The sequence below is a fragment of the Dermacentor silvarum genome, chromosome 3 (assembly GCF_013339745.2).
Source record: "Dermacentor silvarum isolate Dsil-2018 chromosome 3, BIME_Dsil_1.4, whole genome shotgun sequence".
In the NCBI taxonomy this organism is placed as follows: domain Eukaryota; kingdom Metazoa; phylum Arthropoda; class Arachnida; order Ixodida; family Ixodidae; genus Dermacentor; species Dermacentor silvarum.
Window position 1 is genome coordinate 223,962,634 of NC_051156.1, and position 11,313 is coordinate 223,973,946.

General features: G+C 45.4%; 1 protein-coding gene across 1 annotated transcript in view; it reads right to left on the reverse strand.

Annotated features, from left to right (window-relative positions):
* The window catches only part of LOC119446771 (cytospin-A-like), an 81,026-nt gene that overhangs the window by 38,157 nt on the left and 31,556 nt on the right, over positions 1 to 11,313 (reverse strand). Inside the window, 4 exon segments of the mRNA XM_049664373.1 lie at positions 1,145 to 1,312; positions 3,865 to 4,049; positions 5,548 to 5,690; positions 9,592 to 9,843. Coding sequence (XP_049520330.1) covers positions 1,145 to 1,312; positions 3,865 to 4,049; positions 5,548 to 5,690; positions 9,592 to 9,794 — 699 coding nt within the window. The 5' untranslated portion in view covers positions 9,795 to 9,843.

Here is an 11,313-nt window from a genome sequence, read left to right on the forward strand (position 1 = left end):
GATGAGATACATGGTTTTTGCGAACTGTGTCTCAGTTGTGACCATATTTAGAAGAAACTACCGCATTTACTGCATTGCGGCTTGCTCTGTAGCTTTAGAACATATTTATCTATTTCCTAGACGCAGCAAAATAATCTTGAATTTTTACTTTTTGGATAACTTGCTTTTGAAGATTGCCAAATATTGCAATATTCTGTTGTAAACAGCCCGGCAACTATATGCTCAAGAAAGCTAAATTTTGGATAAATTAGAGTTCAAGGAATTTCCATTCCGTTCCATTCCAAGGAATGACCATCTGCACCGGTGCAGGTGCAGTGGTCCTGACTGGCAAAACACAGCTTCCGCTGGCTCTCTGCGTGGTGCAGTCGCGCAGTGCTTGGTGCAGTTGGATGTGTTCAGGTTAGCATTATTACGTACCAGAGAACATCGGTGTGTGGCAAACTGTGTGATGAATATCTGACAATGCTGACTTTTTTACTTGCGGAAGTGAACCACGTGGTGGTCTGTGATGGGCTGTGCGATGAAGAACAGCGGCTTCAGCTTTTCCATGGAAATGTGCCACATTTGTTATGGCGTGACCAAGTGTGCAGGGAAAAAAACAGCGACAATATCGACCCATCTTTACATAGGGAAATATTTTGTTTGTTTGCTTGTTTGTTTGTATGTGAGTGTGTGCATGTGTGTTTTTCGCGATTAGCAATACATCTCGTTCACAAAAATGTAGATGCGTGTTGCATGTAATAAGGCCAGCTGCAGTGATCAGGCGTAAGCAGAACTTCAGAGCCTGTCATTTCTGTACAGGTGAGACGCGATGATTAGTGAGCGCATGTCCTTACCATATGCGCAGTGTCCAGAAAAAAAAATTTCATTAGAGCATAATCTATCAACTGAAAGGTATGACTGAAATGGGCAAGCAGCACTTTAATGCAGAAAACGAGCCAGTTGAATGTTTGTTTGCCAACCAGCGCCCACACTGAAGGTGCGGCAGATGGAAGGGCCACTTGCAGTGACATCACACTGTTTGCAAACAGGGAGAGGTCTATCGTATTTGGAGTACCGTGAATGACAATACAAGGAACCCTGTACTCATTTCTTAAATACAGAGGCGTTTCTCGTAGTGCATAGAAGCCACCGCACCACTTACCTGTTCTCGAGCACCATCAAGGCTGCCCGCCGAGGCTGACCTCTGCAACGGGTCCTGCTTGCCAGAGGCCTCAGCAGGTTCTACACCCAGCTGGACCAGCCGTTCGCGCAGGCTGCAGTTCTCCAGCTGGAGGGCCTCCAACTGGCGGCTGCCCCCAGAGCTCTCCTGCTGCCCACAAGTGATGTGACTGCTATGCAACACACAGACTTCGACGGGCACAGTTAACATGCCCCAGCAAATACCACCTATGTGAAAATGCATCAGGCAGGACAATGTCGGTACAGTAGACTTCCGTTTATTTGACACAAGTTAATTCGATATTTCAGTTCATTTGACCCCGACTGGAGGTCCCAATCGGCACCTATGCATTTCTATGGGCCCAAACTTTCATTACTTCGATCCTAAAATTGGATGCAACCTGATAACTGGAACTTGACCAGTCAACATGCCCACATGTGACCCCTATGATGACCCCAATAGCAACTTCTTTAGAGGCAGCATGTCTTGGCGGAGCTTAGGGGACAGTAAATATGTTGAACACACGTCACCTCCCATCAAAAACATTCATTTTTGGCCTGCCCTATGAATATTTTTCAGCAGTAACAGTAAATCACAATGTCTGTTTACATTTATTACCCTATTATACAAAATTGGGCCAAAAATTGCCTGCACAGTGCAGGAAATCAAAACTGCCTTCACGGCGTTCATACGCTTAGCGCATAACAAGGATTTGCAGTGAAGCTGACTTAAGAGTTTTTCTTACTAGGCACATATGCATGCCACTAAAAATCAGTTTCAACAGATAAAATAATCAATCAAAACTTTATTTCTGTTAGTTTGGCAACGCAGTAGATTTCTGTTTTGACTCCGGTTAATTCAATTTTTCGGTTAATTCGATCCAGACCAAAGGTCCCGGCCAGCGCCTACACATTTCTATGGGACCAAACTTTCATTAGTTTGATCCTGAAATTAGCCTTCGCCAGATTATTCAAACTTCGCTGGTCATCACACACGCACCCGACCCCAGTGGTGACTGCAGTGGTTACAATAGCGGCAGAGTACGTCTCGGCGGTGTTTGGGCACAGTGAACTCGTCAAACAACATAATTTCCCATAAAAAAAAAAAGCTATTTTCGACCAGCCCCAAGAAGATTTTAAAGTGAAAATGGTAACTCACAATGAATCAATACAGTATTTGCACAATTCTAATGCACACCTTTTATTCAAAAAAAATTTGTCCAAGAATTGCTTGGGTGTTGCAATCTGGTACGAATCCAAACTGCATTCTTTCGTTTTTGCTTCATTTCTGGCTTTATCAACAGGCCTCTTCACATGTTAAGAGTGGTTTTTGGGTATTGGTAGAAAGGTAATTTACTAACACAGCTAAAATAATTTATCTCTTTAGTATCCCTTTAAACCCGGTTCCACATGCAAGCGATTGCATAGCAGCCATCACAGTCGCTGAGCAGAATCGCAACACACAGATGCGGCTTCATTTCACAAGCACCGTCTATGCACAACATCCGCAAATAATGTTGAATGTCGCTTGCTGAATGCGCCTGTGAGCAGTGGGCCCAAAAGCAGCACTGGAGCTTCACTTATCTATGTTTCAGCATGTGTGAGGTGTAGGTTTCGTTAATCTCCAGGAGTGATTTTAGTTCTTCACTTTTCTGTGTAAAAATACGCTGTGGTAATTCATGTTTACTTTGCTTTCAATTCCTGTTTTAAAGCCTCCCCCCAACTGCAGGCATCTAGAACTGTAGCCAGAAAGTACAGCATATAAATTTGGCGTGCAACAAGTTTGTCAGTGGCTCTCATACTTGTGTGCCGCCAGGCATTGAGGGTGCTCTCTGGGGCCACAAAGAGGCAAACAGCCTGGTGACCAGCCTTCGTCGCCTTTTAGCTAATCTCTTGTCCCCTTTTCTTCTCAAGGCATGTGAGCAGAAGGGCAGCAGCCTCATGACTCTGGTAGATCTGGGGTGAGTTTTAACGTAAGAAGCACAAAACCAAACTACGAGCACGCATGCACTCAGTGAAAGAGATGGAAACAGCTGCGTGTGCCGCAAACAAGAAACATGGACTGCCGTTTAGTTCGCTATATCCTGACCCACATGGGCACCAACACTCATAAAAAGGCAAAAATGATGAAAGCACTACCCCGCACAGACTGTTTCGCACCATGCAACTGGAAGCTTTCATCAGTTTGATTGTCAATGGTTGTCATCTGCTAGAAAAGCAACGCCAGCAGGAGCACGTGAGCTTCTCTGCACATCGACACCGCCCCTGTCACACACTCTTCGCATCACTGCTCACGGACAATGCTCCATTGGTCGCCGCTGTCGCTGAAAGCAAATTTTTTCTTACATATTTAAAACAGCGCCAAAAACACGGACAAGAAAGAACACAGGACAGCACTCGTCCTGTGTTCTTTCTTGTCCGTGTTTTTGGCGCTGTTTTAAATATGTATGATCAGTACCAACTAGCTCGCACCCAAACCTTTCCGAGTTAAATTTTTTCCAAATGATTCAATCTTGATCGCAAAGGCACACGCCGCTCTAAAAAGATTTTGGACTCCCACAATTGTTTTTGTGCTGCTTTTGGGCCAATATCACTTGCATGTGAAACAAGCTTAAGGCAATGTGTGCTCCTGCCTGCTCCCCATTACCCCGAACAGTAGAGAGAGTAAGCGCAGCGAAGCGAGGAGCAGATTGAGATGCTCACCTTGAGATGTTTGATCTCCATGCGCAGGGTCGCAATCTCAGCTTTCTTGCTCTCTGCATTGCGCACCAACTCGGAGACCTGCTGCTCCAGCAAGCTCTTTTCCCGCTCCAGCTGCAGGATCGTCGTGGGGGATGCCTTGCCCGCACTCTCCGATGTCTGGGTGCCCACCGTGGGCTGTGCCGGCCCTGAAATAATTGCACTCTTTAAAGAACCAAGCTCCCAAAACAAAACAAGGAGATGCAGCAGAATCCACTCAAGAAAACACAATTTCAAACTTTTCAATGGACCATGGGAACATTTATACCCAAATATTCTTTTGAAAGCCTCGAAATTACACTGAAAGAAAACAACTGCACAGCACCTCTAAACAATAAAATGAGCCATAATTATCTCGTAAGCCAAAGTTGTAATACACTGCAAGATCAGGGCAAAACTGCCCAACAACTATTTCAAAGAAATTGGCCTTGTTTAACTGACTGCCTACTGTGGTTAAGTACTACATTGAATAATGTGGGCTGAAATGCTAGCCAGTCTTTTTAGTCATCAGGAGGCCAGGAATCATAAAGTCGTGAGGTCCAAAACTGCTCAGTTGAATGGTTATATGGGACGCCACAGTGGAGAGCTCCGGATTAACTTTGACCACCTGGGGCTTTTTAACGGGCACCTGAACCTAAGTGCACAAGCATTTCTGCATGTCGCCCTCATCAAAACGAGGCTGCCATGGCCGGAAATTTTAACTTGTGATTTCATGCTCAGCAGCAGAACGCTATAGCCACTGAGACACTGCGGCATAAGAATTGCAGAAAGGGTACCAAGAAAAACACAGCCGAGGACTGCTAACGACTGGATGGCATAATGAGATGGAAAAATTTGCAGGCACAGAATCCATGAATCTGCCTGACCACGGACATAAATTAGGCTGATGGTGACAAACCGTGCATACCTGCAGACCTGTGATTTAGCTTGCATGCAGCATAGAAGCGGCAGCAAACTTGGCACAGCAGAGACTGACAAGCAACACTGTTTTTTTATCACAGTGACTCTTTCAGCAACTTTGCTCTTGCTGATTTTGCCTGCTTTAGGAACTACAGTTGAACCTTGATAAATGAAGTTCGCAATGTACCAAATTTTTTTTCGTTTCCGTTTCTTGCTTCCATTGAAATGTATGTAGTATTCTTTTCCTCGTTCTAACAAAGTAGTTTTATAGTGCAGTTTTGATACAATAAAGTTTTTATGAGCACAAAAAGCAAATTTGGGCAAATTCTACCACCTTTAAAGTAATCTGTAAATGTTTTCCCTCCACGGCACCCGGACGTACGCACGTTCAAATAGCACATGTGACGTATCAGCGTCCAGCATAATGTTGCGATGTCTAAAGCGGTCATTTTGTTCACTGGCACACAAGGACATGCTATTAATTTCTTTATCTTGTAATTGTGGTGCTGGTCGTTTGTGCAACAATGAGTGGCGTGTCCGGGAAAAGAAAAGTGCTTTGCCTGAAACTCAAAGTCAAGATAATTAAAGAAGTAAATAAAGAAGTTCAGGGTCCATCAACACCATAAAAGCCCAATGCAAAAGTACAATGTTGGTTGCTTATGTTTGGTACAACCATGTGCCACCTGTGTCCAGAATGCCACAAAAATTGTGAGCAGACTATCTTTGCAGGGTCAGAATTGTGCTTACCAGAGTGAAGCTTCTTGTTCTCTTTTGTCTGGCCATTGGAGTCCAGGCTGTCCTTGCTTGAGGATGACTTGATGCTGCCACACTTTCGGGTGCCAGAGGTGCCTCGGGAAAGCATGTTCTCCTTGTTCACAGGGTCCGAACGGCTGCAAGGGAGAGGGAAGCAAAAAAATAAATACAGCTTTCTACAACACTGCACGGCAGCCTCACAGCAACATGTACAGATATCACAGCTGGTTTCCTCCTCAATGCAGTATCTCCATTGAGAATGCAGTGCTAAAGGCATCACAAAAGCTAAGGAAGCACATGTGTTTTGCCTTTTTCATCCCACTATCCAGAAGATAACATTTGTTGTGTATTCTAAAACCATCTCATTATTTGATATGGAAGTGCTGTGCAGTCAAATGTTCCATGCTGCATTCTGATCTCCTTTCTGGTATATAGGTGATGCTATGTGCAGTCAGCATACCTTGATCCTTTAGGCCTGCCTAGATTTCTACATCCCTGATTTTCAAAGGTCTGTGTCAGATATCACAACTTTTCAGCGATTTAGTGAATGCTGAGCTTTAACAGAAATGGCATGCACTTCTTTGTTATCACATTTTATCAGCAGGTTACAGCCTCTATCCACGCAGCAGATGGAGTTGAAATTTGGCAAGGTCACTTTGAACACAACAGCTCCACAGAATTCTTCAGTAACCATTAGTGCATACAAGCAGATCTTGTGCAAAGGCAACTGCAGAAATTGAAGTGGAGAACTATTGCACTGCTTCTTTCTCTAGTTGTATTAAAGGGCCCCTAGCAAATTTTGGTTATACGTTGAAAGTTGTTGCGTGCCCTCTTGGGAGTGTTCTACCATAAGCATTTTTCAAGTTGGCTCATTAATACCCGAGATACAAATATTTCAGTACCACGAACCCATGATTTCAGGAGGCGAGCATCACCGCCACCAAGGAGACTCTCTCCACTTGCCCCCGTCTAGCCTCCGCAAGCGAAATTCACATACCAGAGCTAGAGGATCATGTGATGCATACGTTATGGGCCCCAACTTCTTGCATTTTTGCTGCACTGTGCTACTTCCACTGAGAGTCGTGCGCGCGAGCTGTTGCGTTTGTCTCACTTTGCGCAGCGCACGATTTTGAGTGCTGTGCACGAGAAAACCTGACTAGTGGTACAAGTCGGTGCTACACGAACACTGAGGCAGACGCAAGTGGATCAAAGAGCATGATTGTGCACTGGAACACGGTAGAAAATGACATAGTTTCGCTCCCAGCGCACGCGACTGCACAACGTGTTTCCACGTCCTGTCGAAACGGAAGTACACCTCTCTTGTTACGGTACTAAGTAAAACAGACACACATAGACTTTTGGTTTGTAGGTTTTATTATTTCCCTAAACTTTAATTCGTCTATTGAAGCAACAGATCAAACAAGCAACAGATCAAACAAACAACAGCTGTTGCCTTGGATAATTCTCGACGAGGCCACTATGAGCAACGTCACATCATATACATGTACTTAGGCGCACTTGCTGATATACGTACTCTCCCCCCCCCCCCTCTTGTCTCAAGCGCAGCGCCCGCGAGGAGAAGGGCAAAGGTTTGAAATTTCTGCTTTCGGCAGCGTGTAGCAATGTAATAATTAGTAGACACAATCGTTCGCATGCACTGCACTTGTCAGCTCAAAATGGCCAGACCTGGTGAGGGGCCCTTTAAATACCTGCTATAATTTTGAAAGCAATATTGCTGGGAAATGTCTTTTTTTAACACAAAAATGTATTATGCTGGGGTCTGCGATGAACTTCCCTTACAGATGTAAGGATGTGACGTTTGGCGCCAACGAGTAAATATGTTTTGTTGACAGGGATGGCGCCGCCATCTATAGAAGCAGTGAAGCAAAGTACTGCAATGGTGACACTAACAAACACCGACAGAGCGCGCTACGTTATTCACAGTGCAGCGGAGGCTTCAACGTCGCATAGCCTGGTGTTAGCACTTTCCACACATGGTTTGTCTTTCGCGTCGGATTAGCCTGTGGTGCCTCGTTGCCTACGGAGTGCAGCTCCAACATGCATCAGCAGTGCTTACACGCTGCCTACTGCTTCGCTTGCAATGACGCCAACTAAGAAAACTGTTGTGCTAAGTGGCGCAGGAAAGGCAACAGCGTTGACGGGTGAATCTCGCTTCCATCCAGCGAGAGACACGCCAGCGTGAAGCAGAACAGCATCGCGCGTTCGCAGCGCATGCTGCGAACTTTGCCACTCGCATTCCTGAAGCTGAGCGTGTCACAACTCAACTGGCTACCCAAGACACAATGGAGTCGGACCAAAATGCTCGTACCGACGTCAAATTAACTCGCCAACAGGACGCCGCTCGCCAACAGGACGCCACACACCAAGCAAACCTGCAACACGGTCGCCAGCCCGCAAATCGTGCGCCTTTCGCTGCAGCGGACCATGAGTTCACGAAGCAAACATGCAACAGCTTCTGTGAAGACAAGTTTTACTTTCGTATTCTACAGATACCTATGAAAGAGGGATCAACCATAATTTTTTTACATAGTTTTCTTATCACCATTGATGTACAGCACAGCCTTATCAATTTGTTTCAAACCGCAATTCGTCGCGTTGTCTGAGCTCAACCTGCCTAGTGGGTTCTCGAACTTCATACTTGTATCGCCCTATCTGAGTTTGCCTTGATAGTGATGATTCTAGTTTTATTGGAAACATTCACCATGCTACATATGGTTATCAAGAACTTTCTGCATCATATTTAAATACCAGCCAGCGGTGAGCCGCTTCAGTTCTGACTCCACAATCATCAACTGTGCTAACCGCAGTCACTGTCACAATTGCATTTCTTGCTTTCTGGCCACAAGTTTTATCAAATGAAGGTTTAATTATTTGCTGCAATGACAAAGGGACCCACCCCTATTCCCCAGACTTTCAATAGGCAAAAGTGAAACCTGCCTGGAGACATTCAAAGAGGTCACCACGGTTAACAACTGCAACAGCAAAGACAAGCTAAGTCATGTTTATTTCTCTTTCGAAGATGCTGCTTGGGCGTGGTTCAAGAATCAAGTTATCCCTCATTTCTTAATGTCTCGGACTAGGAGTCGTTGAAAAATATAGTTTGTCTCTCCCTTTCAACACCAAACATGCTATTAATGTTTAACTGACTTATAACAATACCGGTTTTAACAGTACATCGGATATAACAATATAGTAACATCGCCTGCCGTGCCACACACCTTCGCCACACCTACTTTTTTGCCTTCACTGCAGTCACACCCTCGCACACCTCTCTTCAGTCTCCCATCCAACCCTCCGACATCAATGCTGTCGGCACAGTTGACTAGTATTTCGGAGAGGTGGAAAGGGACGAGAGAGAGGCATGCGAGGGTCCAACTGCAACGAAGGCATGCTGTGTGAGATGCACGGCACGAAAGTGAATGTGACAACATCCCCTTTTTCTTTCTTCCCCCCCCCCCTTTTTTTGAGGATTTAGCTTTTTTTTTTTTTTTTTGCAGACACCCAGCAGCCAGATTTAAATGTTACAGCCATAATGCAGCCTGTGAACATTGTAGCAGGCGGTTCGTGTTATCATAGAACACAAAATGAAGTTCACGGCAGCGCCGCAGTTGCTCACTGTTGCATCTGAGTATTGTTAAAATCGATAATGCTATAGGTGGGTTTGACTGTACTTCTTTCTGGCTAACTAAAATGTTTCGATCACAGTCCCCTCTGCTTTTTTTTGTGCAAGCTGGTTAAAATAATTATCGGTTATAGCAATTGAATTTACTTGGCACTTGAATATTGTTAAAAGTGGGTTCGACAGTATACAAACTTGATCACAAAATCTGATTCCCACGTGAGATTTAGCAGTTAACAAGACAGTGGTACACTGAAAAAGCTGTTGGGATAAATGCACAGGTCAGAAACAACATGTTGCATATGGCACCATCATCCAGACATAAGAAAGGCTAGGCTTTACTAGGAGCACTTGTTGCATGGGCCCCAGCAAAAAGCCCAAATAAACAACTGACTCACGTGGTAGACATGGGCTTGTTCGTGCGGGTGCGTGCTGCACCCGGTGTGCCGGCAGTACGAGAAGAGTCCTTCTTGACCGGTGCAAAGATGCTTTCCTGACCAGCACGGCTTCTCTGCTGCAGGGCACTCAGCCCCTGGGGCAGGGCACTGTTGCCCGCTGACCGCAGGGTGCCGCCCACTGTGCGCCCAGCATTGCGCATCATCGAGCCACCGCCTGCTCAGAGCCCCCTCGATGCCACAGGGGAGGCAGCCCTGCACCAAGAATGAAGAGAGATCAACACAATTTCTAGTAAACAGCACAGAGAAGAAAAGAACCCAACACATTGGGACACACAAATGGAAAAGCCATGGGTTTGTTAAAAATATTTCTATGAATATGAAAGCTACAGCAACCACACACAGGCACATATATACCGATCGCTCAACCACACTGACATTTCTGGCAGTGCTGTTGGTTATACTGACAAGAGGAATAATGCTGCGATTTAAAATGTCACATGTCACAGCCTCTACGAGGTGGAACTCAAGGACTCTGCGTAGTCCGCTTCAATTTACTAACACGGAGAGTCCTGGTAAATGGGCAGTGCTGGTTTTACAGAGCATGCAGTCTGACGTGGATCAAGAACAGCTGACATTCGAAAGCGTCAAACTTCACAACATCAAACAAAAAGGTCACTAAATTTCTTTCCAGTGTTACCTGGGACGTGCAGGATCAGTGGTAATGATACATAGAGAAAGTGGCTCAATCGTCACCTCAAGAAGACACCAGTGTTCCCATTTCACTTTCCAGGTCAGACGCTGCAAGGCAGCTTCGCCATCTGGCACTGGACACTCTCATTAGCAGAGTGGAAACACCCCCAATATAAGGCGCACCAGACTACATGAACTGCAGCCTTCAATGCAGCTCGCACCGCCACTACCCGGGCTTCATCGACGTGAGGCATCACTTCTGTGTTGGCTGTGGTTGGGAGTTGCCTTCACGAGGGCTTACACTACACTAACTGTAATAACTGAGAGTGCTGCACACGATGACTGTGACAGCAAAGAGAACATTGAGGATTTATTGTACCACTGTCTTCAATTTCAACTACAAAGACAAAACACTCTTCGACACATTGCGACGACAGGACGATAGGCTGCTGTCCATGCAGATGCTATTCGAACACCATCCCCATCGCAGCCCACAAGGCTGTGAAGGCAATTTTGTGTTAAGGGTGAATGGAATATGTTGTCGCCTTTGAATTAGCAGTGCTGTCCACAAACATGCGCAATTTCACATGTCGTTCCTGCCCCCCCCCCCCCCCCCATATCTCATCTTTCTATTTCCCATTCCCTGCCCCCAGTGTGGGTAGCCAAAGGGGCGCTTTTCTGGTGAACATCCCTGCCTGCTCCCTTTTTTTCTTTCTCTCTCTCTTCCTGTGAACAGCAAAGCCGACAGTGACAAAGGTAACAGTCATCTGAGTTGCCCAATTTTCCACAAGCTGACAAAATGGACAGTGAATAAAAATTTGTTATGTGCCCTGTATTTATGCAGGCTTGCCAGAGCCTTACAAGGACCACCTAGAAGTTAAATGTTGTTCAAAAAACACTGCTCCTAACAAGAACATAAAATTAAGCTGTTTGCTACCCATTTATGGAGTAGAGCACAGTGAGTGTTTTTGGCTACAAGAAAACTATCTACTATACCGAATTAATTGTGACCTACCAAGATTATGAACAACG